The 26,845-nt window shown below is 36.7% G+C and overlaps 1 protein-coding gene across 2 annotated transcripts in view; it reads left to right on the plus strand.

Moving 5' to 3' along the window:
• LRRC7 (leucine rich repeat containing 7) overlaps positions 1 to 26,845 on the plus strand; it is a 422,920-nt gene that overhangs the window by 211,834 nt on the left and 184,241 nt on the right. For both annotated transcript variants that reach the window (XM_063104407.1, XM_063104408.1), the window contains exon 7: positions 21,489 to 21,552. In XM_063104407.1, coding sequence (XP_062960477.1) covers positions 21,489 to 21,552 — 64 coding nt within the window. The remainder of the gene's footprint in view (positions 1 to 21,488; positions 21,553 to 26,845) is intronic.

A 26,845-nucleotide genomic window follows, 5' to 3' on the forward strand; every position in this document is an offset into this window, starting at 1 on the left:
TGTTTGCAGTTTCTTTGTATAGTAATTAACTCTAAATAAAACTGGGGGGAAAGTATGCAATTTGAGTTTTGAAATATATGCACACCAGTGAAAGCAGCACCATAATCGAGATAATGAGATGAATCCATCACCCCGAAAGTGTTCTCATGGCACTGCTCTTGCCACTCCCCAATCAGACACTGTCCTCTCCTTTTTTGTCAGGATTATTTCCCTGAGCATAATTATTTTGAGATTTATCCATGCTTTAACATTCCCCAATTTCTATTGCTGAATAGTATTCCATTGCATAAATATACCATAATGGCTTATCCTTTCACCTTTTGATGGATATCTTGGCTGCTTTCTCCAGGTTTTCACTGTTGCAAATAGGCTTTGAATATTCATGTCCAAGTCTTTGAATGAACATTGAGGGAAGGAGGCCAGACACAAGGAACGTATGTTTTCATCCTCCCTACTTCCACTGTAGTATTCTGTGTTTATATATGCTATATTACATCATTATGCCTCACCTCATTCAGAACTTTGATGAAATGTCAGCTTTTCAGAGTGCATTCTCTGAACACTTTATGTGAAACAGCAGCCCTCCCCATACTTTCTGTCATTATCACCCTGCTTTATTTCCTTCATTGCACTTATCACCAATAGATATATTGTGTATTTATATTTATTTTTCTTATACATCGCTCTCCAGTAGAATGTCAGCTCCATAATGGCAGGGACTTTTTCTGTTTTACATTTATCTATGTTCTTATCTCTTAAAATAAAGCCTGGTACAGATCAGATGTTTAATAAATATTGGTTGAATTAATGAATAAATGCTTCAGAGAATCAATTTACGTATGCTGCAGCATTGTGGTGCTACAGGGAGAGCAAAGATTTTGAAAAATCTCTTTTAGCAGAATCACCTCCAACTTAAAACAGAGACCAAAAACATCTCTGTTAAGCAGAAACATGGCTACAAATACACATTCCATGTAGCACAATTGGATATGCTCTGGCAATCTTAACTCAAAAGCATTTCTGAACATTCCTTGAAAGTTCAGTAGCACGTGGGTTTTTATTCTTGAAGAAACTTTCTTCTGGCAAAGGGGAGCCAAAAAAGAGTTTTTATGTGACTTGCGTTTTAGAAATACTTCTATGGATGCTGTGTGTACAGTAGATTTTGGGGGGCACAATGGAAGACATGGTAAGCAATTAACAAAGCTTTGGAAGTAATCCATGGGGGAATAATTGAAGCTTTGAACTAGGGCTGTGAAGAAGGCCACAGAGATGAGAAACAATGGATTTCAGAGAGAGAAAAATTCACAGGACTTGGTGAATTATTAGTTGTGGGGAAAGGGCTTCCTCCCAGTTTTCTGTTTTAGGCAATACCAACTACATAGACAGGAAATAGAAAAGGTCTGAGAAGATGACTGATTTTGTTTTCAGAATAATAAATTGGAAGAGTGTGTGTGGCATATTCAAATGGAGCTGTTCAGTAAACAATAAGAAATTTAGACCTGAAAATCAGAAGAGCATCTGCCACCAGGGAGTTATGTTTCAAAGTCATCAGATGCATTAAATTGTATAGGGAGATTATGTAGGATATTGTTCCAGTATCGATGGGTTCATATCTAATTGCACAATAACCAACTCTGTATGATTTAAGCTGAAAAAGACTTTAATGAGAGGACATTGAATAAATGAAAGAATTGACAGTAAGACAAATAAAACTTAGGAACCAAGAAAAAAGCATGTTTAAAAGAACAGTGCAGTATAACACCATTGTCACTACGTCTGAACACAGTGCCACGATTTGCTCTGGCACCCTGTCAGCATTAGGCACTGACCATGCTACTGCACCCTCAGCCTGCAATCTCTGTTGCTATTACTGCTGCTACTGCTGCTGCTCAAGCCATAATCAATTCTCCATGGCCAGTAGTTTCTGTAGTGAGTACAGAGCAAGCGTATAACTTGTATAGTCCGGGTGCCCAATTCACTGATATCAGAGAGGCTCGAAAGCCAAGTATCTGGTTGGCTTTTTTGGATTAGGTATTCTCTGAAAGTGGGGCATTTGACTATTGGAGATTTTAGTATATTTTATTTATGAGGCAGGGGGAGTGGAGAGGAGCTGGAGTTATTGGAGAAGAAGCAGTATTCCCTCATATTAGTAGAAGCACAAAGTCTTTGTTTTATTTCTATTCAGCATAATTATGTAGTGACCTTGTTTTTATTTTGTTTCATTGTGGCCACAAGAGTTCTCAACCAATGACAATGTTTATGGAATTGTTTATGATGATCAGGGAAATATCATTGCCGAGGTGGTAGCAACCACGTCAGCTACAGCTGTCATCTGTCAGGGCTGTTTTTTCCTTCCTTGGAAGGTAAGTTTTGCCTCCTTCCAAGACTCCTAACGTAGGGAATTGCCAAAATGCCAGATGCTAGGCAGCCAATTAAAAAAAAAAAATTGCAAAAGCCAACAATGTCCAACTATTAGGTATCACTTTAACTGAGGGGTCAGCAAACTTTTCTGCAATGAGTCAGATAGTAAATATTTCAGGCTTTGTGAGACATAGGGTCTCCATGGCAACTACTCAGCTCTGCCATTGTAGCCCCAAAGCAGCCATAGACAATACACAAATAAATGAGTATGACTGTGTTCCAATAAAACCATTGCTGTAGTTTAATGGGTCCGCTCCAAAATTCAGGTGTTGCCAATGTGATAGTGTTAAAAGGTGGGGCCTTTAAGAGGTGATTAGGCCACGAGGGCTGCTCCCTCCTTAATAGGATTAAGTCTCCTTTAAAAGAGGCTTCATTCAGTATTCAGCTAGCTTGCTCTTCAGCTCTTCTGCCAAGTGAGGACTCCACATTCCTCTTCTCTGGGAGATGCAACAAGGAGGACCTCACAAAATACCAGCACCATAATCTTGGACTTCTCAGCCTCCAGAACTGTGAGAAAGTACATGTTTGTTCTTTATAAATTACCCAGGTGGTGGTATTCTGTTATATTCTGTTAAATGGACTAAGAGAGCTGTGTTCCAATAAAACTTTATTTATGAATGCTAAAACTTAAATTTCATATCATTTTTATATATCATGAAATATTATTATTCCTTTGATAAATATAAAAACCATTTCTAATTTGTACGCTATATAAAAAAGGACAGTGGACCAAATTTGGCCTGAAGGCTGCAGGTTGCAGACCCCTGCTCTAATAATCAATATTATTGATAGGAGTCTGTCACTTGTGTGACTGGTATAGAAAGAGAAGAACCAGTTATTTTTATTGGTTTAGAAGAAAATATTATGTGGAATTAGAAGAGATGTCATCATAATAGAGATTCTATTTAGTTTAGGACCTTATCACAAAACTCAGATTCTATTTGTATTTTAATAGGTTTTAAATTAGGAAATAGTAACCAATATTACCTACTATTTCATTTTTCTTCTTGATGCTAGGACAAACTTCTTCACACAGATTTTTAAAGATTATTATCTGTAGGAGAGCTTCACATGAGAGCCCTCATATTGATTGCATACAAACCAAGCGTCTTGGTTGTGTTTTGTTTTCGATCTATACAAATTACAAGAGCATTTTTGGTAACATACAATAATCTTCCAAGAGGCCAAATCATAATAAATACTTTCCCTAACAATTCCTCATAAAAATGGAATTGTGTTTTTTGTTTTTATCTGAGGAGTCCTCTGAGATGTATTTAAAAGGGCTAGATTTAGTCTCATGATTGCCAAAACTAAATCTACCAGAAAATGGTTCCCATAAGAAAACCTAGCAAATTTAGCCACTATAAATGGTTCAGTATGACTGTAGATTATAATCTGTTAAGGGTTTTACAGACAATAAAATCAGAAAGGAAAACTGATTTCAAATTATAAGGTATCTTGAATGCAATGTTGATGAGCTTGAAACTTTTCCTGAAATAATTTGATTTGCGGGGCCAGAAATGACACGATGAAATTATTTGGGAGATTACTCTGCTGACAATGTTGTATGGATTGGAAGGAGCTGAAAGTGGAGGTAGGAAGACTGTGAAGAGGCTGTTACAAATGCCTGGATTACCATAGTCCAAGACGTAAGAAGGGCTAAACTAAGGCAGTGGCAGAAGGGATGAATAGTGAACACACATTCAAGAGACATAATGCCTGGAGTCATAGGCAAGGAGCTGAGGGCCACAGCCCCCTCTGCCTGGAAGCAGACAAGAGAGCATGCCCAGGGTCCTAGGCAAAAACCTGTTGGCCGCAGCCCCCTCTGCCCAGAAGCAGGCAAGAGAGCATGCCAAAAACACCATATACACATAGATGACCCACCACAGCCACCACCACAAACACAGCTGAGGAAAAGGTGGCTTGACACCACAGCAGCAGCCACAGCCACCTGACACTCAACTGCACTGATACAAAGAGACCAAAAAAAGAAGAGGATGTCCCTCTCCTCAAACTCCACTCTAGAGCAATAGAAGAAGCAACTTTTCTACCAGATGACCAGACATCAATGAAGAAATAGTAGAAATACAAAAACCCAAGAAAATATGACACCACCATAAGAATACAGTAATTCTCAAATACCAAACCCAATAGAGCAGGAAACCCTTGAAATGACTGAAAAAGAATTCCAAGCAACAATCTTAAGGAAACTCACTGGAATACAAGACTCAGACAACATAATGAAACATGAAAAAAAATCCAGTATGTGGAGGAGAATGTATCTGAACTCATGGAACTAAAAGATCCACTCAATGATATAAAAAACACAACTGATAGCTTAAGCAGCAGACTAGAAGAAGTAAATGAAGGAATTTCTGACCTTGAAGATAGTCTTTTTGAAATAACCTAGGTGGACAAAAAAAAGGAAAAAAGAATTTTAAAAAATGGAGAAAATCTAAGAGAGCTAGCAGACAACCTTAAGCACACAAACATTCAAATCATGGGTGTTCCAGAAGGAAAAGGCAAGGAAAACATACTCAATGAAATAATAGCAGAAAATTTCCCATGTATAGGGAGAGACACAGACCTGAAGGCCTAGGAGGATCAAAGATCCCAAACAGATTCAAGCCAAAAAGGTCCTCTCCAAGACACATTACAGTAAAACTGGCAAAGCTCAAATACAGAGAATCTTAAAAGAAGCAAGAAAAAAGTGTCATGTCACCTAAAAGGGAGCCCCTATGAAACTAAGAACAGAATTCTCAACAGGAACTCTATAGGCCTGAAGAAAATGAGATGATATGCTCAAAATACTAAAAGAAAAAACAGCCAGCCAAGAATACTATACCCAGTAAGGCTATCCTTCAAAAATGAGAGTAAAATAGGATACTTTCCAGACAAACAAAAACTGCAGGAATTCACCACTACGTGACCAGCCCTATAAAAAATCCTCGAAGAAGTCCTACATCTGGAATCTGAAAAACAGTAATCACTACCACAAATACACAAGAAAGAACAAAACCCATTGGTGGAACAAAAATGTAAATGAGAAAGAGAAAGAAACTAAATCTTACCACCACAAAAAGCCATAGTGACAATGTAATAATGTCCCTACTTTATTTCCAATTTTAGTAATTTTGGTCTTTTCTCTTTTTTCTTGATCATTCTAGATAAAGGTTTGAAAATTTTGTTGATCTTTTTAAAGAATCAAGTTTTGGTTTTGTTGACTTTATTTCTTTTTAATTCCCTATTTCACATATTTCTGTCGTAATCTTTATTTCCTACTTATATTTGCTTTTGGTTTAGTTTGCCCTGCTTTTTCTATCTCCTTAAGGTAGAAGTTTACATTATTGATTTGAGATTTTTCTTTTTAATGTAGGTGTTTACACGTATAAATTCTCCTCTGTGCGCTGTACTCTCTAATTTCCCTGTGATTTTTCTTTTTACCTATTGTTTATTTAGGAAAGTGTTATTTAATTTCCACACATTTGTGAGTTTTCTAAGTTTCCTTCTATTATCATGGTCAGAGAACATATTTTCTATGATATTAGTATTTTTTTTTAATTGGAAAAATTTAAATAAAACAAAAAAATGTCATGGAAAGATTTCCATTATCTTTCAATTCTATTTTTCCATGACCTTTTCAATTGCCCTTGTGTTTATAGTCTGTTTTATTGATTTTTAATGCAATTTATCTTGCTAAATTTAAATATTTAATTTCTGTTCTTGATTTCTTTTCATTAAGTGGATTTATTGATATGCTTAAAAATTAATTTGCCTTTGAAAAGTTTATTCTTCTTCCTCTGTTGAAATTAATTTGATATTTTCATGCTTTTGGAAGACTTTAGAGAGCTACTTCAGATAATTGTATAGATTATAAAATGAAATATGTAAAATTTAGTGTTTTACATCTCCAGTTTTTGTGAAAAAATTGATGCCCTACTTTCTACAGGGTATTTTGTTATTCATCCATTATACAGTTTATGTATTTGTTGTTTGAACAAATAAATGTGCAGATCCTTGAAAAAAAGAGAGAGAGAGAGAGATAATGGAGGTAGAATAGACAGATTTTTGTAACAGACTAATTTGGAGGGTGATGGAGAAAAAAAAAGTTTAGAATACCTTCCAAGTTTCTATTATTTTAGGCCACTGGGAGTGTAACATTCATAAAAAATAGGAAAGAGAGAAGAGGCAAGTTATTTCTTCCATTGCTTCATTGGGATACTCTATCCTTCTTTTTCTTATAGGGAAAGTGGGCTCCATCTTCTCGTGTTGGCACTGATGGTTGTTCTCCATCCCTAAGAATAAGGGCCTGCTCACAGTGCAAAGGCCCAGTATGGTTAGACCCTGGGAACATGGCCTACTGAAGCCCAACAGGACAATAATTCTCTGAACCAGTTTCTCTAAGAGTGAATGGCTTTTGAGAAAGAATTCTGTTTCTTCCTTGGGGATTAATGTTAAGGAAGCAAAGACCTCTGATGCCCTCCATCTTAGTTTGTTTTCCGTCACTTATAACAGAATACTTGAAACTGGGTAATTTATAAGGAAAAGAAATTTTCTTCTTACAATTTGGGGGGCTGGGAAAACCAAGGTTGAGGGGTACATCTGGTGAGGGCATCCTTGGTGGGAACTCTGCAGAGTCCCAAGGTGGTGCCGAGCATCACATGGCAAGGGAGCAAGAGCATGTCCACATGCTCACTTCTTCTCCTTATAAAGCCCCCAGCCTACTCCCATGATAAACTGTTAATTAATTAACCCATTAATCCATGAATGGATTAATCCATTAATGAAGGCATAGTCCTCATGGTCCAATCACCTCTTAAAGGTCCATCTTTCAAATACCATAGTTGGATTTCCCACCCTCTAACACTGTTACAATGAGAATTATGTTTCAACATGAGCTTTGGAGGGGACAAACATTCAAACCATAGAACCCTCCATGTTGCAGAAAACTTTGAGAAAATACTTTGCTATCTCTAGAACATGCTAAATACTTTAACACCTAGGTAAATGCTGATGTTCTGATTCCCTTTCTACCTTCTCCATGTGGTGAATTCATCATCTCTTAAACCCTAATTCCAATATGATCTATTATGAAGCCATCTCTAGGTCAGGCCCTATATTATAAGTTCTCATAGCACTCTGACTTCTTCTGGGTAGCATGAATCCCAATTATAATAAATTAATGTTAACTTTATAATCATTTATGTTGTGAATTGTCTGATAGATTATAAGTTTCATCAGGCCAGGGACTGTGTCTGTTTTGTTACCCCTGAATTGCAAAGACATACATAATAAGACTTCATAGTAATCATTATTATTATTACTTAGAAGCTTTTATGACGACTCTGGGGTACTGGAAGTCAACAACCATGTCTTAGTCCCAGCCCGTGACCTAGTATCTAGCATATAATTTGTGCTCAAAAGATATTTGTTAAGTTAGTGAAAAAAATTAATAATTTGATTAATAAATTTAAAGTCTTAATTTACAGAGAATTTATAAAATGAAGTATCAGTGTAGTATAAAAGTAAAGAGTTTAGATAATCAACTTCTTATTTTGTCCACAGTGATAATAATGATTTGAGGAATCAGATCTCTCTTCCAATTTGGGCAATTAGCCAAGTGTTTTGTCACATTGACAAAAAGTCTTTCCTCAATAAAATTCAGGTTCAGAAATGTAATTTTTCTGGAGCTATGTTGAGAACCATAAGATCAATGGTTGATCTTATGACGATTTTAAAGCAATACTTACTTTATATAATTACTCATAAGAAATAATGCAATTAGATTGTCTTTTGCAGTTCTTTGATTGAAATGAGTTTTTATTACGATGCACATTTCACAATGGTCTATTTAGAGCAGATTTCTTATCCATTTTTATTTTCATTATACAGTTCATTATTTCTGATAGCTATCCTATTATATTTTCCTTCACAACTTCTAAATGCTGATTGTTATAATCATATTTTAGCATGATAGTTTTTATGCCAAGTTATATCCACAGGAAAAAAATTAGTCCTGGTTAAAACAAATCTGAAAGCTATCCTAAGTGAAATTTGCTCTTAAATTGCTATTGTAAATGAACATATTCAGCTCATAACACACACCATTTCGATTATTAACTAAAATCAAATTTTATTGCTGTGTATTGATAGACACTATTAACAAATACACCAGTGATACAGGTTTTAGCATTGAATGGTAAGGGAAAAATTTCTAGGAATACCATTACAGAGAAGGAATAACTGAGTTCAGTCAAAAACTAGTTGTCTGATGCAAATATTATTTTGAGGAGAAACAACTTAGAGAAAAAGAATTGTGGAGTAATTATCCTTGAAGATATAATAAATGTCAAAGAGAAGAGGAATACAGTTTAGAAAAATACTAACATTTTTATTTCTGAACTATAAAGTAATAAAAAGTAAAAGAAAAAGAATATATAATTACAGAAATTGTTTCTGAGAAGCAGAAATTATAAACGTTAGAAATCACACTGAAATCTACAGAATAATTCATGAAAATGAAGTTATTAAAATGGAAAAGTAGAATATTGAAAAGCAAAATGTGGGGGGAAAAACATAAACAGTATTCTGAACCTACATGATTTGTAGAAATGCTTTTTATTATCTTATGATTAACCAAAAATTCTGCAAATAATTTGCTACATATTTTCTATTTTTAATCACAAACGTACTTTTGTACTTAATTTAATTAAGTAGTAAGTTACTCATTTCTTTGTTAATTTAGTGAAGCTTTCTTTATAGCATTCTAATTTTGTATTATCAAAATATTTTTCTAATCCAAAACAAAAATGATTAAATTATTTTCTTTTATTTATTTTATATTTTTGCACTTAACATCTACTCAAACTCAAATTATTAAATCGTGATATTTTAAAAATATGTGGTGTATCAGACTCTTCAGGGACTTAAATGACCTCTTTTTGCTTTAGCTCTGCCACCAACAATGTGACACTCTTATAGGTACTTAATAGCTCAGTAGAATGACTGTATTAGGAAGTATGATTTTGGCTCTATGTTACAGAATTCTGAGTAAGAGTGATTTTTTAAATAGTAGGTATATTGTTTTTCATGACAAAGTTTCAAGGTAAGCAGTTCCAAAGTTGGTTCAGTAGTTTAATGATTTTTCCAAAAACCTAGGTTTTTCCATCTTTCTTTACCACTATCCCCAGCATGTTGGTTTACATCCTTGGACTTGTTACCTCATAGTTGCACCTTGTCTGCTGCAACTCCAGACATCACATCCTCATCCACAAGAAACAGAAGAAAGGGGGATGGGGGAAAGTCCTCATGCTTTCCTATCTCTTAAAACAGGGAGGAAAATCTTTCTCAGAATCTCCCCCACAAGCCCCCTCTTCCTGTTCCAATAGTCAGAACTGGATCATATATGTCCATGTTCTAGCTGCAAGGACGTTTGGATAGTGACTGTCTGGCATTTCCAGTCTCTGATGCAGGGAAGTTCTGCTGATAAGGAAGAAAGGGGAGGGAGATGGCGGTTGCATGGGAAATAGCCACGACTATGTTGGCAGATTACTTTCAAAGCCTCTTATCCTCTAAAGTTTAAATTCTCTGACACCTTAGTCACAGGGTTGTGTCTATATTATACATCAGTCAGGGTATTAACAATCTAAGGCCAAATCTATGTAAAAATACATGAATATTAATATTCAGAAAGCCCAATGTAACAACTAAGAAGTTTTTCTATGAAATGTAGCCAGGAAACAATGAGCCTGACACGTGTGTGTGTGTGTGTGTGTGTGTGTGCGCGCGCGTGTGCGTGTGTGTGTGCGCGTGTGCGTGCGCGCGTGTGTGTGCGTGTGTGTGTGCGTGTGTGTGTGTGTGCGTGCGCGCGCGCGCATATACATGTGTGTTAACAGAGTCTCTTAGAAAAGGAACTTTTTGTTCCCTGCTCACTTCCCTATAGGAATTCTAACAGCTTAACTCTGCTTAAGTACTTTTTCAGTAGCATTCAAAATCTCCTCGTGAGCAAGTAATATATGTTACAATATGTTCTAGTGAGAATGATCATATCCATAGCTGATTATGTTTCTCATAACCTTTCAATTGGGCTGTCACAGTGCAAGCTAGGAGCTTCACTTCCCACAGTGTAGCCATCCTCAGAGATAATTGTCACAGTTTCTGTTTATATGGCACCTTTCCCCCGACAAAGAGCTCAAAAGGCCTTACACACACGATTATATCTTTGCTGCATGACCATGAGTTAGGATTGCACGGTAATTTTTGGCCAGTGGGAAAACTCATGTACAGGATGAATAAATAATTGGTTCTGGTTATAAACCCAGGAAGACAATAGAGAGAGTAATGAAATTCAGGCTTCTCTTGAATCTAATTAGACCTTTTATTAAAAGGAGTAGTGCAGAATTTGTCCTGTACCCAGTTGCTATTCTTAAGGTACAACTTTACAATTTAATCTTTCTATTTCATTCAACAAGTGTATCTTACTATATAAACTAGAAGTATTCTTGAGAGATACTTGTGAATTTATTTCTTTATATGGAATCTTTTTTTCATGTTGTGCTTTAAAATAGAGATAAGTAATTATAAGAACTTATAAGAAAGGAAAAATTATAAGTAAGGAAAGAAAACTTTAAATTTTTTAAATTATAAAAAAGGAAAAGAAACTTTTAAAATTTAAAAATTATAAGAAAAGAAAGAACTTTTCCAATAAAACATCACATATTAACCTAAACTTTTAATTGTTGAATATTTAAAAGGAAAAGTTATTCTCTGAGAAAATACTCGAAATATGCGACAGCTTGATACAATTTATGTATTTTAAATATTTATTCTAATAATTTAAATACTGTGAAAAAGAATATCTTAATTGATAAGCATTAACAACCTGATCTAAAAATTGTCTTCCCAATATTCTTTGACAAAATAATACTGTTTAATTTGGTCACATATTCTTCTGGGAGATACCAGAGGCCAGTTTGACTTTTTTTGTTGTTCTTAGAGCAAAGTCAAATTGAAATGATGAAAAGTACACAAAAATCATAGATGTGACATTGGCTTAAGGTTTAGCAATAATCAAAGGAAAAATTTAATATAAAACACTTGATCATGGAAATTATGTTTTATCTGTCATTGAGCACTAGATTTTTCATGTTTCCTGGTTTGTAACAGTAATAAGCTATGTTTCTTCATAATGAGGTGGGCCAGTAGTTGCATTTTTAAAGAATGTCAATTCCTGGGCTTTCTGTTCCTCAGTATCTGTGCTTTAAAGAACAATTTATTTCAAAAAGTTTATAATAGCAGGGTTTTTTAAAAAAATAAATTTTTAGTAAGGGAAAAACATGATAATGTGGTAAAATTGGCAGATCTAAATTATAAAATGCTAATGTCCATCAGGCATAGAACATAGACTAAGCAAAGTGAAATATTCTTTCCCTAAGTTTTAGTAAGAGACAGACATTGGACAGCAACAACTGAGATGATAGTTCCTGTCTTTGTGTCGTGAATAGTCACTAATTGGAGAGAGTGTTTGAGAACATTTGAAAGACAAGTTAAAAGCCGAAATGTGTAAGCCCATGCCAAAAATTTTCAGAATCCTGTGAGTCAGCAAACCCAAGTTACTGCACAGGGAATTTATGGACAAACAACATTCCTGCCAAATTTATGTGGCTTCAGAGGTAATTGTACATTTAAATAGATAAAACCTCTAAATCTGATAAAAAGAAAATCATAAATTGTACAATTTTATCAAAGCAACAGATGCACCAAGATATTGCATTATTTTTATCACTGGAAAGCTTTGCAACTGAATAAATCCTATAAAGTAATAGCATGATAGTAGGAATTCATTTTAATAAATGCAACTGAAATTACAGAATTGAGAGCAAATGTCCCTGGATTTCAGTAACATGTACCCCAAGGAATGAGGATTTCAAATAAATCATAAATATAGTTACCTAGTGGCAATTTTCTAATAATAAATATTCTCAGTTCTTAATTTATGTCATATCTGTATTTAAGGGTTTGGAAACTTTAAAAATCTAGGGACCAATCTTAGTCCTTAAATAGTTCATAAATTCATAGAGTCATTTTGATGTAAGACTTTAAGAACTGGTGTAGACCAGGGGTTGGGAAACTAGAACTTGTCATCAAAATCTGGTATGCCAATTTTTGTAAATAAAGCTTTATTGGAACAAAGCCATGTCCAATGGTTAACATATTATCTATGGCTGCTTTTGCACTGTAGTGGCAGAATTGAGTAGTTGAGACAGAGACCATATGCACTACAGACCTTGAAACATTTTCTATCTTGCCCTTTACAGAAAACATTTGCAGACCCCTGTCATGGGCTATAATAAATTATACAGCACACACTTTTCATTAAAATATTCATACTTAAACAATGGTTGAGCCAGACCAAACAGGGCAGATTCAGGTGACCAGCCAGTACTGAGAAAGAGATGAAGACCCTATGTGAGTCCTGTCATTAGTTTTCCGTTCAACATTGAGCAAGTCACTAATTCACCTCTAGTAAGTATTTCCCTTTACTGAGGTTGCAGTGCATGAAGCCTCATGGCAAAACCTCATGGTCTTTAAGGGAAATGTGAAGGTGTCCTCTGTCCAAAACAATCACAGGGCTGGCCAGTTAGATCGGTTGTTCAGAGTGCAGCCTTATAACACCAACGTCACAGGTTCGGATCCCCAAACCGGTCAGCCACCAAAAACAAACAAACAAAAAATCATAAATGCAAGGATAGCCTGAAGTGAATATTAGGTGCTGAGATGCAGATCCTAACAGGTCAGGGTATCAAGCCTACAAATGAGGATCATCGAATCAAATTTAAATACCCGTAATAGCATACTTAAATACACCTAAGACTGTGTTTTCATGGACTAAATCAGACTATGATTTCATGAACTGATATAGACAAGAACTCAGTTTCATCACATACAAAAAAAGATGTTTTTCAGTATGAGCTTCTAGTTTAAAAAATGCCCTGCAGAAAAGAAAAAAAAAAAAAAAAAGTTACTCGATCACATAAACAGGAAATAGTCTAAACTATTTTCATTTGTGAGATAATCGCAATGAACATTTTTGTACTTTATCTGAGAAGTCCTGCCAGTAAGAAATCTAACATTTTTTTTCAACAAGTTTGCCAAAATGTACTGGCCATCTGAAATTTTTTAAGAATTACGAAATCTATAAATCCTTGAGAAAACTTTAGGAAACATTGACTTAAACAATCTCTTGTTATTTCAAACTCTGAAGCTTTCCCAAAGTAGTTTGAAGCTAACTCTTACTGAGTATTTACCATGTGTCAGGCACTGTCTACACAGCTTACAAATATTAACTGTTTTAACCATCACAATAACCCTGTGACATAGGGGTTTTTATTGTCATTCCCATATTACAGATAAGAAAGGTACAAAGATGTTGTTTAGCTTGCTCAAAGTCAGTTAGTGAATGGTGGAATCAGGATTCAGACCCAGGTAATCTGAATCCAGAGTTCATGGTCTTTACTATACATTTAGTTTTCTTGTTAAATTTCATATATCCAGAGAAGTGAAAAACTTACCTAAACATTTCACCTAATATTCCTCTCATTATTTGAATTTTTAAAAAACCTGTCATTTGGAAATGTCAGGAAGTTAACACAAGACTTAAATATTCAGGGACTGATGAACTTCATCCTTATCTGCCTTTATCCACCATGCATACTCTACAATAAGTGAGCTAATGTATGTTCACTGCAGTATTCATTAAAACAGGTCTATCAGGACATCTCCTTGACAACTGTTAATTTATTGTAGCTGCCTCCTTGGTAACTGTTAACTAATGGTAAATGCCTGATAGAAATGTAATAGTTTGTTTATAAATATTCTAGAACTCAAACTTCTCACTGGTAAAGAATCATTTGTGCCTGTCTTTTAACAAACACTGGTTGCAAAGTTATTTATGCTGTGAATAAAACTGGCAAGTTAGTTGCTTTCATGGAATTCAAATCTAGCAGAGGAAAGAAAACAACTAGCAAGCAAACAAATAAAAAGATGTTTTCAGTAGTAAATATTAAGAAAATAAAACAGAGTAATATATAAAGTCAAGATAGGGACGATACTTTATTTTGGGTGGTGGGGGATGGACTCTCTGAGGAGGAAACACAAGCTGGGATGAGGAAAAGGAGCTGGCTATGAGAAGATTTACAGGAAGAAAATTATGGCAGGAGAAACAACAATGATAAAAGTAACAATATCAGAAATTTCACCCATTTCCACAATTTTTACGTATATAATATGACTATAGATTGGTAAATATTATTTAGTACAAAAACTTGCTTCTTAAAACTAAGTTAACATACAAATGAAACTCAATCCGCAGAATATTTGGTTCAGACAGATGAAGACCAAATTGTCATTATTATTGATAGAGAAGATGTTCCAAACTTGTGACCAAGTTCTAATATTTGCTCCTTAACCTATAGTGGCAATCATGTCTTCAAGGCCAGCAATTTGCAAAGGGAAATCACCCCAGTTGGGCAGAGAGATAGGCCCCAGACTCGCCTGTGCGTACTGTAATGAAGAAGTAGAGCCAACGAGTGCAAACTTCAATCAGGCTAGCTTGAATAGCATAAGGGCAGGCCACTAGGAATCCACCTAGTAGAGAAAGCGGATAGACAAATGGAGATGAGGTGCCTGCCCATACTCCTACTGATCAGTAAGAGGAGGGGACATTTGACAATGTCTGGAGATATTTTAGGTGTGGGAGGTGCTACTCATATCTGGTGCGTAGAGGCCTTGGATACTGCAAAACATTCTACAATGCACAAGATAGTCCCTCACAACAATTATCCTATGCAAATGTCAATAGTGCCAAGGTTGAGAAACACTGCATCCCAGAAGTCCCCTTTTCTAGCCACAAGAGTGAGACAACAGAGTTTCTTGCAACAAAATCTAATTGGGGTTTTTAGAGTGTCTTCACTCTGGGCCAAAATCTTTTACAACCTTTAAGGATACGTGTTAATGTTACATGTATAATATTATGTGCCTAATATTATCTTAGGTTACAATCTTAAAAAATCAGTTGATTATGTCTCAACTTCAGATGTAGTCTTTCATTGTTGTCATTATTTCCTTTCACATGTGCAAATATAAGTGACTCATATAACTAGCTTCTCCAAACCCCAACTCAAATGTTACCCTTCTTGAAATTTTTCCTAATTATGGAACTGTTAGTTTTTCCTTCTTTGGAGCTCCTGTGGCAATCTATACATGCTTTTATCCTAACACTTATCACCCTGTGAAATAATTATTCATTTAAAGGTCATTCCCATTTAGAAAATAAGCCTGTCAGAGTACAGTCTGTGTAGGATGTACTAAACATCATACAATGCACATGATAACCCCCATATCAAAGAATTTGTCAGTCCCAAATGTCAATAGTGTCAATGTTGAGAAACCCTGTGTCTCAGATATCTTTGTAACTGCAGTGCCCACGTGGTGCCTCCCATAAAGCAGCACAGACTATTTAAGTGAATGAATAAATGTTCATGAATCACACTACTAATATAAAAATACTCTGAGTTCTATTTTATTTTTCTGACAAAGTCTTACTTGTTTGTATCCTGATGAAATTGAAAACCTGTTACATTTATCTAAAAGGAATTTTTTTTGGACAATTTGACAGAATGATTATAGCTTAGCAACTAGCACATGAACAAGAAAAGCATAGGTTATGTTACAGACTGTCTAAAATCTTGTGGGTAAGTAAAGACAGTCAGTTTTAAAGGTATAAAATATAGGAAATAATATTGAATGATACTTTAAAAAACAGAAATAAGAATGTAATAATTTTAGAGGTATAAAATGCACGAAATCATAGTGGAAAGGCAACTTAAAAAGTGGAAGAATGTAATGGTAGAATGAAACTTTGATGATAGTAATTAAAAATCAATGGAAACAAGGATCATACAAATAAAAGTAATGGTATTTTAAGTAAAATAGTTTAGATGACTTTGGAGATATAGTTCAGAAAATCCCATGGGAAAGCTTTTGTTCCCCCTAGAACAAGCAAAAGAAAAAAATGTTACCCATTCAAAGGATGTCCAGGAAAAGGTAAGAAGCCATGTCATAAATTTAAAATATAGTTTCTAGGTATGAAATTATGAACCAAAGCTTTCAAAGGCAATATCTCAAGACTAGGATGGGGAGGAAAAAAGGCTTAGATGTGGTATAAAAGCTACCTATCCCCCCACAAAAGGAATCAAACTTAAAACTATACTGATAGAAACATAAATAATTGTTTCTTTATAAATTGTCTTGGCCAGACCACATGGAGAGAGTAGTGTCCAATTCTGAGAGCCATGTGGCCCTCAGAGAAAGGCAATGTTTCCAGCTCTGTAGTCCACATGGTCTCTGTCTCAACTACTGAACTCCGCAGTTGTAGTTCAAAAGCAGCCATAGATAATATGTTAACAAATGGACATAACCATGTTCCTGTAAACCTTTATTTACAAAAAAGTAGGAGTGCCAGATTTGCACATGGCTCTGTTTTTGAAAATAAACACTGACAATTTTAAATAGGTCTGAATTAGGATAATCAGTGTGTTTAGGGGTCTGGAAACCCTATCAGAGAAGGGATGATTTAAGAGACCATTAATATTTAGCTCAGAAAAAAAGATAAATCTTATAACTAATAAAACTTGCTTTAGAACATCCAAGTTCAAGAGACCACTCATTTCTTCATTTAATAAAATTAATTCTGTCATGGTCCTCAATCACTAGGGCTGGCAAAAAACATCTATACTTGGTTTTATGTTATACTTTCCTTGATCATCAGTGAAAACTACAGAGTTCATAGAATCCAAGAAGTTGTGGAAGGGCCTCTGGTCTTCAGCTCATTATTGTTCTCACTACAATATTTGTTGCCTGACACTGCATGGTCAAGTCAGTAACAGGTGACACTACTGAACCTGTGAACATTCACTTGCCACATCTGGCCATTGTCCTTCACCTTGGCTCCCAAGGCTTTTGTGTGTATTGAATTTTTTGTTGGGGATGTGGTCTTGGAGCAAGGTTTGAGAGAATCAGCCACTCCTCAGTATTTCCAGGCTCAGAAGAAAACCTAATTTTCTCTTCATGGAGCCCAGCCACTCCCCCTAGCCCCGCCTTTCCCTAGAAGTACCTATTCAGTGGTATAGATTTGGCAAGAGGTGAAGTACATGTTTTTACAATGTTGGTCAAGGTTTCACAACCATCTTTGGACTGCTGGGTCCCAAACAGGCCCTTCTGGGCATCTTCAAATGTACTTTATGAGACGGGTAGAGAAAGGGGACATATACATATGAAAAAAACTAAAAATTCAGGAAAATATGTGGTAAATCCCAAGTAAATCATGGAAAAAAAAGAAAATATGAGTTCAAAAGGAGAGATCATCTTCAGATAAAGTAGATAAGTGTCACCTTTTAATTTCTCAAATCTTTATTTCCGGTCAAGATCTTTTATCTGAGCTACACACACACACACACACACACACACACACACACACACACACACACACACACATTTTTCCCTGATATAGAATTTAAAATAGAATATATTGGATCCAACCTACCTCCACCTTAGATTTATTATATTCTAATATTCCCACACTGCTACTCAATCTAGAATCTATCTTTAATTTCTCCATCTCCTTTATGTCCCGCATCCAATTAGTCATCACCATTAACCAATTCATGTCTTTCTCAAAAATATCTCTTACATCTGTCACTTTGATATCCATATTGTCATTGCGTTATTTCTGGCCCCAATTATATCCCACATGGATTTCAGGACAGTCTCTTTTCTGGACTCATTGTTAACCCATCCTCTTCCTATTTCCCATACCAATACAAGTTGCCAAAGTGGAATTTCTAAAATACAAATCTGGGATCTCTTTCCTAACATGAACCTTAAAGAAATCCATTGCCTTCAAGCTAAGATTCAAACTCCTTGACTTGACATATGTGATGACCTCATGGTCTGGCCTTTGGTTTACATACTATTTCCTACCATTTTCTTTATTTCTTTTTTTTTTTTTTTTTTTACTACTTCTTGCTTCCTACTAATCTTACTAACTTGCAGTTCCTTGAAAGTCCCATAATCTCTTTCAACCCATCTCTTTGAACATTGCCTCTTGAAATGGTCATCTCCCCTGGCTCCACAGCCTGATCAACTACTCCTAAGTGAAGCTTCAGTAAAGCCTTCTATTTCCTACTCCCACCCCCAAGGCTGAAGAAGTACCTTTCCTCTGTATTCTCTTGTCACCTCTCCCAAGGTGACAGAGATGTAAAGGATTACTCAAAGCCCATTTCTTCTGAGCAGTGAGAAGCCCCGAAGGTGTTAATTTCCAGGAGCCATCAAGAAAGAAGCATTCCTCCTCAGAAAATTAACACCGAACTCCAGTCTTCTCTCTGTATTTATTCTTCAGGCAGGAAAGTTACAGAAAAGGAACATAGGTGGTTACAAAATAAGAGTAAAATAATTGTCATGGCAACAATCATTAGGTTTGGCTGCACCAAGGACATCTGCCCTTAGAGCCAGCAATTTTGCTGTGTTACAATTCTTTATCTACAACAGAGACTTTAGCCTGGGGAAATTTTTTTGTGTTTCGCAAGCTTAACATTTCTATGTGTAATTCTAAAAAGTTAGTCTGTACCTGGAGCTACAGGGCTTTGGAAGCTAGGCCCTGTGAAATACATTTGCTTTATTAATGTTAGTACAATCCACATTCTCTAGCAGCCTACACATATTTTTCTATGGCATTTACTCTATTGGGTAGAAATTTCCCATTCTCTTAGTTATTTCTCTCAAGATTATGAGTTACTTAATAGCACACTGAATGAAAATAGGAGCATTAGCAAAGGCTTAAAACTTGGAAAACTGACCTTCTCAAATCAACGTTAAACTCCATGTTGTTAAGTCAAAAGATCAGTTCTCACAGCTATCAGCAGCTTTCATCACAGTTTGTCACTTCATCCACCTTGAAATCCTTTTGTTACTTGGGTTTCAGGACTTCACACTTGTCTGATTTTTCTCCTATGATCCTAGTCACTTCTCAGTCTTCTCTGTTGGCTCATCCCTATACCCTCTTAGACCTGTTCTCTTCTCATCTGCACTGATGACCTTGATGAAATCATATTCTCAAGACTTTGTATGCCCTATGCTACCATGCTCAAACTATCTATCTTTCCTGGACTTCTTCACTGAACTCCAGACTTGTTTATACAATTGCCTGCTTGGCATCTCTGGTTGGCTCTACAATAGAAATTTCCAACCGAACATTTCTAAAACTGAACCTCCTATCTACCCCAAATCCTGCTTTACTCGATATTCTCTGTCAGTCAATTGCAGCTTTATCCTTCTAGTCATTCAGACCAAAGCACCCTTTTGGTCATACTTGACTCTACTTCCTCTCACTCTCCACAAACAACCATCAACAAAACCTTTGGCTCCAGTCTTAACTATCTCCAGGATCAAACCACTTCTCAACCTCTCTACTGCCACCACATGGATTTCATATGCTGGCCCAAGCCACCAGGGCCTCTCATCTGGCTTTTACATCAGCCTCCCATTTGATCTCCCTGCTTCCAGCTTTGTCCTCCTCAGTCTATTCACTGGCCTTTGATCACAGATATCCTTTCAAAACCAGTCACTTTAGTCACATCTTTCATCAAAACCTTTAAGTGACCCTCCATTTTACTCAGAATCAAAGCTAATGTCTCTACATTGGGCTGTAAGACCCCGTATTATCTAACTCCCCATTACATCATCCCCTTACTCCCTTCTCCCTCACTCTTCTTTAGCCACACTGGTCTCCTAGGATGTCTTCAAGCAAAATGTCCCTGCTTTGGAGTCTTTAAAATAGCATGCTCCTTTTTTCCTTTAAGCCTTGGCTTAAATTTCATCTTCTTGTTGAGGCCTTACCTGATTGCCCTATTAAAAATTAAATCCCTATATAAATTCTCCCTATTCACCACCTCTACTTACGTTTTCTCCGTAGCACTTACCTTCAAATATACTATATTATTTTATTTTACTTAATTATTTTGTTTATCATCATTCTCCCTCTGCCAGATGTGAAGTCCTTTGGGGCAGAAATTTTTATTTGTTCTGTTCACTGCTGTACCCTAGATCAGCATATAATAATCTCTCAGTAATAGTTGCTGAATGAGGAAAGAGTACACACATTTTTAGGATTTCTGAGTGCCTGAAAGTGTCTGGATTAAAGTAGTGTTTCATTTAATGTCCATAAAAGCTCTATAAGATAATTTCTACACTTGTTTTAAAGATGAAATTAAAATTTTTAAGATTTGAGTCGATAACACCTCAAGAATTTTGGTGTAGACAAGACTTAAGTAGAGCATTCTGATTAGTGGGGAGATTTTAAAAAACCTTTCAGAAAAACCACTGACTTTTCTTATGTTTGTTTACTTGAGAGTGGTTTGAGAAATTCTGACTGCATATGCAGTGTGCTAGAGTACCCCTAACCTTTGGCACCAAATCTTGATGAAGGTTTTACCATTTTTCAGAGCTATAGCTGCATTTAAGCCAATATGTTTAAGTGACAATGAATAAATAATTTGCCTATAACAAAAGTTCATTTAGAGCAGTACAAAATTAAAAGACTGATAATGAAATCATGCCATATTGTGGAGTGTTAGAATGCTTTGCTAAGATTTGGGTTCATCCATTGGTTCCCAAACCTTTGGTGATTCTTAAAAACCTAGAGAGTATTTATATCTCCTACTGGTGTAGATGTTTAACAAAGTCCCCAAGTTTTTGTTAAGCAGCCATCCCTGTGCTCCAGCCATATTCTGGCATTTGGGAACCAATGCTGCAGATCATGGTAAACTACTGAAGGTTTTAAGATGGCAGTTTTGCATAAATTTGCATATATTTGCAATTTACTTCTTGCTGAGGTATACTCCCATTTTTGTGCACTATACAATAAGGTAAACCTGACGGGGGTGGGTGAAACATCTTTTAGAAAAATGTATCATGCACTGCTTCACAACAGTATTTTTCTCCATCTGTTGTAGGTCAATGCACAAACTGGCCCAGTTGGAAAGACTTGACCTAGGCAATAATGAATTCAGTGAGCTGGTAAGTAAATGCATTTTCTAAACTTGATAAATATACACCAGAGACTATTTCTTTTGCTCTGTCTTTGTAACCCCTGGTATTAATGCACATTTCCATTTCCTGAATATAAAAAATAAAATACTAATGGGAAGTTAAGGTGGTTGTTTGACTATATAGTGAGCCACACAGAACTGGGTAATATTAGGATTCACTAAAAAAAATTTTAAATGGGGTTGAGGCAGGTGCAGCTAGACAGTTTTGCACACCACTTATGTATGTGGAAGGCACCATGTTAAGTGCGTTACATAGGATTTGACATGTTGCCGTTTTAACTGTATGGAAATGAGCCTCAAGTGGTCACTGACATACACAGCTATTATGTGGCTAAACAGGGATTAAACCAAGACTTGATTCATTCTAAAGTCCATACCTTGAAGACTTCTGCCTTGTAGGCTGCTGAGTGGCATAGCATGTTGGAAGTGAGCTACCAAAGGCATTCTATTACCAGTGGTACTGAAAGCATCTTTCTAGTGAACACGGATTACTATCTCACTGCCAGCAAGATTGGCAGAATTTTGCCTGCTTTTTTCAGGCTTCAATTTTCTTTAAAATTTGCCTGAAGATTAAAATCTCAAATGCAATTACAAAGCAAGTAGTCCTTTACAAGAAAATCCAGCTTTCTTTATTCAGAAGTCTCCCACTTGAATATCTTCAAATTTTAAAAATCCAATTCATCAAAAGTGTATTTTCACTATTTTGAAATCAAAATATTTAAGTAATTAATCAGCTTTCTTTCCCAGCTCTGTGGCTAGCTATGTGACTCCGTGCAAGTTGTTTAACCTCTCTAAACCTCATCTGCCTGATCTATAAGACGAGGATTATAATGGATCCTCCTTTACAGGGCTTGAATGAGAATTAAATAAAATAACACATGTACGGGGCCTGGCAAAAAGTGATCCTCAGTAAATGCTGGTATGCAGGGATGAAACAGTCTAATTTACACTATATTTTGGTCGGGCTGGATCACAGACTACTCTGCCCCATCCTGTGCGGGTCCTGAGCCAGGTAGTGGAAAGGAAAAACCAAGCAGCCCCTGGCAAAGTGGACATGCTTTATTTTTGGACGCGAGCTCTGCTGACCAGCGGTTCTGAGCCACAGTCTTCCATACCAACATGCACACAAAAACAGCAAGAAGCCAAAAAGGGTACCCAGGCACGCATGCGCACTAACTCTGCTCCCACGCAACTTGTTTACAAAGGACGTGCTGAATCATACCCAGCCGGTTATGACCGGAGGCGGCCTGACCAAACCAATTCCACTTTCCTGACAATTTTGAGTACACAAAGAAAATTAACTTGTTTTCCTTTGGCTATAACCAGTCTGGTCATTATCTCAGCTTCCATCGGCTGTCTTTTAAAGATAAAAATTGACTTTTATTCTTTTGTGATTAAAAGTTTAATCTTATTTAGGAAATTGGATGTCCCTTTAGGTTTTGCTCATCTTCCTTGCATAAAATCTGTGTCTCTCATGTAATTGTCTAAAACTAAAATGTTCATACTTAAAGTTTGGGTGTGGGACCAGGAGGCTACAAGTATTTGTGACCTCGGTGAAAGGGACAGACACCCTGGCCTCAGGCTCATTTTCAGAAGTGTGTTAGTATCACATGCTGGCCTCTGGGCTGCTGTCTGCAACGGATACTGCCTCCTGTGTTAAATCATCTGAACCCCTGGTCAGTACTTTGAACTCAGGCAAAACTCTCCAGGAGCACTGGGCATCTTCCTCTTGCAACCATGTCTCGCTGCCTGTGGATGCATGAGTCACAGCCCTGTCCTCCCTCCAGCACCAGGCTGGACAGTCCATCCCAAGTTGTGAAGGTACCTCATCAGCCATAATCCCAATAGTGGCGCCATAGCCAGTCTGCAGGCTCTGAGAATCCACATGATTTGCAAACTTAAGCCCAGTAAAGATAAACTTCAGAGCCTTCCCTGCCTACCACAGTACACTGCCAGGTTTACTCTGCTTTGGATGCACCCAGTATTTTTACAGAGCAGTTTTCAACATGGCCTTGTAGGGCTAGGGCTCACAGACCCCTCGAGCCCATTGTACAGACTGGGTCACAAACCCTCCACACGCAGGTCTACGAGCTAGGTAATAAAAAAAGTTTCTGGGAGCCGTGAGTGAAAAATCAATAGGCTTTATTCAGAGCTAGGAGCAGCCACCCTTGTGGCTTCCTGGAACGTCCCGAAAAGCGCTGTGTGTCAGAGCCATTAGGCCTTTCCACTCAAGTCCATAAACCAGGATACCTGGGTTTCCATGTGCATCTACATCAGACAATATCCAAGGAACACCTGGGTGCACGTGCATATTTACATCAAATGTTCGGCAAGATTCTGAACATCTGAGGGGCCCTGACCATGTTCTATATTTTCCCAACAGGCTTCAAGACAGATATTGGGGCAAGAGTACTTGGTACTTAGTGTAATGCACTGCTGGCATTTTATAAAGAGATGTTTACTAATTTAGGTGAAGAGATTGGCGAGGATGGCAAAACTAGTCATTTTAGATTAATAGTTTTAAATTTAGTTGTTAAGGATCTAGGATCTGCCCATGCTTCTATAAGGACATGTAGCTTGACATAGTAGTTGAAAGAACATGGATAGTGGATTCAGGCATACTGAGGTTTGGCTCTCAAACTCTACCGTTGCCTAGCTGGGTACCTTTGGGTCTATAGCTAACTCTCTGACCTCACCTTCCTTTTCAATAAAATAAGGTATCAATCACATCTATTTCATAGGCTTTTTTGAGAGAATTTCATGTAAGAGAAGCTACAATAAACATTCAGTATATGTTTCAATGAATTTCAATTCTGTCAGGCATATCATCTTGCAAGTCATTTATATGGGTATTTGTGAATCAATATTTTACTGCAAAGATTTGGGTCAAAAAAGATGAATAGGGTATGTTTATTTTTTTGAAAATAGACTTACTGAAAATAAATTTAAAATTATTTTAATATATGTTTTAGAGCATCTAGGAAATCATCATCTGAGCAGAAACAATTTTTATTGGTATACCAATCTTTCATGCTAGACACAAAATAAGTCTCTTTTTCCATTTCTTTTTCTTTTCTTTCTTTTCTTTTTTTTTTTTTTTTTTTGGCATTTGTCCTAGGAGACTTTATTTAGTAATGCTCGGTTATTTGCAAAGTACAATTAAAGAACTTCACATTTCTAACAGTATTTGCTTTTAATCGATTGTCTGTTATTAGTCATATGTGTGGAACTGGCTGTTGTTTTTCTGACAGTAACAACTTTTGATGAGAAAATAAAGAGAATTTTCTCTAAGAGGCCTCTAGAAACAGTGTCATGTGGAGGAGATGTGATCAAATTCCATTCTATAGGTCTGGCCCTGTGGCTCATTAGGGAGAGTGTGGGGCTGGGAGCGCCAAGGCCGCGGGTTCGGATCCTATATAGGGATGGCCGGTGTGCTCACTGGTTGAGCGTGGTGCAGACAACACCGTGCCAAAGGTTGCGATCCCCTTATCAGTCAAAAAACAAACAAAAAGCAACAACAACAACAACAAAAAAAAATTCCATTCTATAACTAGATATTGACACCTAGGAGGTTATCATTAGGTGATTCATTTTGTGCAACATGGTAAAGAGACAGTGTGGAGAGTAGATGGCTATTAGCTAAAAAAAAGAAAAAAAAAACTTAGACTGTAAAAGCCTAATGAGAACGAAAGTTTGCTTGCTTAAGTAGCAATGTAAATATCCCAAATAAGGTCTGAAGTAGAAGTATCTACTTATGGATGCCTTTGTAATAATGAAAAATTCTAAACAAAGGGAATTATCTTATGTCTCTTTATTTATTTATTTTTTATTAGCACGTTCATCGTTACAAATCATACTTATTCTTTACGCCCCTCACCCAGTCTCTCCTCTCCCCCCTCCCCTTTATGTTTCTAACAGCAACAACCACCAGAAGATGTTGTGCAAAGTTCTGGGAACATGCTAGATTCTTAACAGTTTTTTTTTCCCTTGTTTCTTTCATGCATTATTTTGCTCAATATAAAATTAATAAATGTTTATTTAAGAAAATTTGGAAAGTTAATAGACATAAAAATGACAGTAAAAATCATCGATGATCCTATCCCCATATGTAACCATTATTAATATTTTTTGCATATTCTTCCCCCTATCCCCATTTTCTTTCTATGAGGTCAAATGAGTTTTATTTGGGGTCCAGTCAGAGATGGGACACTTTAGATTGATGTGTAGAGATGGATAACATCATTCCTTGAAGATCCTCCGTATACTCTGGTAGGACAGCCTTCTAAGTATCACAGAATAATTAGGAACTTTCAAGTTTTTGTGGAACAGTCAGGTGCACAGATTCATTTACTGTCTTGGGGGCCCAGAAGCCCTATAGTATGTTTATTTTGGGGGAGTATATATCCAATGAACTACGTGTCCCTATTGGTCCTGAACTGGTGGAGGAAATGAGAGATCCCCCAAAAGCAAATCACCATAAATGAGAAACATAAGGAAAGTGAAACAGATTGGGCAGCAGAGCCTAGAGGATGAGGGGATCAGCAGATCAGAAACAGAGTGAGGGCAAGGCTGACCATGCCCCTAATCCAGCCCCAGCTTCCAGTGCCAAGCCTCCCTCACTGCCTCTTTCCTCCCCTCCCTGTGCTGGAAAGGAGAGAGCTGTTATTTAAAGGACAGTGTCACTTAAATCCCCAACAACTCTGTTATGGGAACCTTCATCAACAGGGTCAGTCATGGGGACTGGCCAGTTAGCTCAGTTAGTTAGACATGGTCCTGATAACACCAAGGTCAAGAGTTCAGATCCCCAGACTGGCCAGCCACCACTAAATAAATAAATAAAAGAGTGAGTCATGAGGAGCAAAATGAGCTTTTCTGCAAGCCAGAAAGAAGAGCCCAGCCTGGAGAAGAATGACATCAGCAGACTGTCAAGTGGTCTGTGTATTCTTTAGAGGTCAGGAATTCAAAGAAAGTGGGTGACATCATGGGCAATAACCCAGACAACAGAGTGACGATGGGCAGTGGGAAAGGAAGACGGGGATTGCAATGGCTACTGAAGCAGCATCTCTCCTTATGTGGGAGATTCCCTTGCCCTCAGCTCTACCCACCCCCCGCTTTCCAACCAAGGGACTCTGAAAAGAATAATTAGGAGAAGGATCTGAGGAAGAGCCAGATTTCCTCATCCTGTGCTATTCAAGCAGAAGAGGGGTTAGACATATGAGGTTTGAAGTTTTACTGTAAATATGGCATAAGACATGCTAGTT

The sequence above is a fragment of the Cynocephalus volans genome, chromosome 8 (genome assembly GCF_027409185.1).
Source record: "Cynocephalus volans isolate mCynVol1 chromosome 8, mCynVol1.pri, whole genome shotgun sequence".
Lineage (NCBI taxonomy): Eukaryota > Metazoa > Chordata > Mammalia > Dermoptera > Cynocephalidae > Cynocephalus > Cynocephalus volans.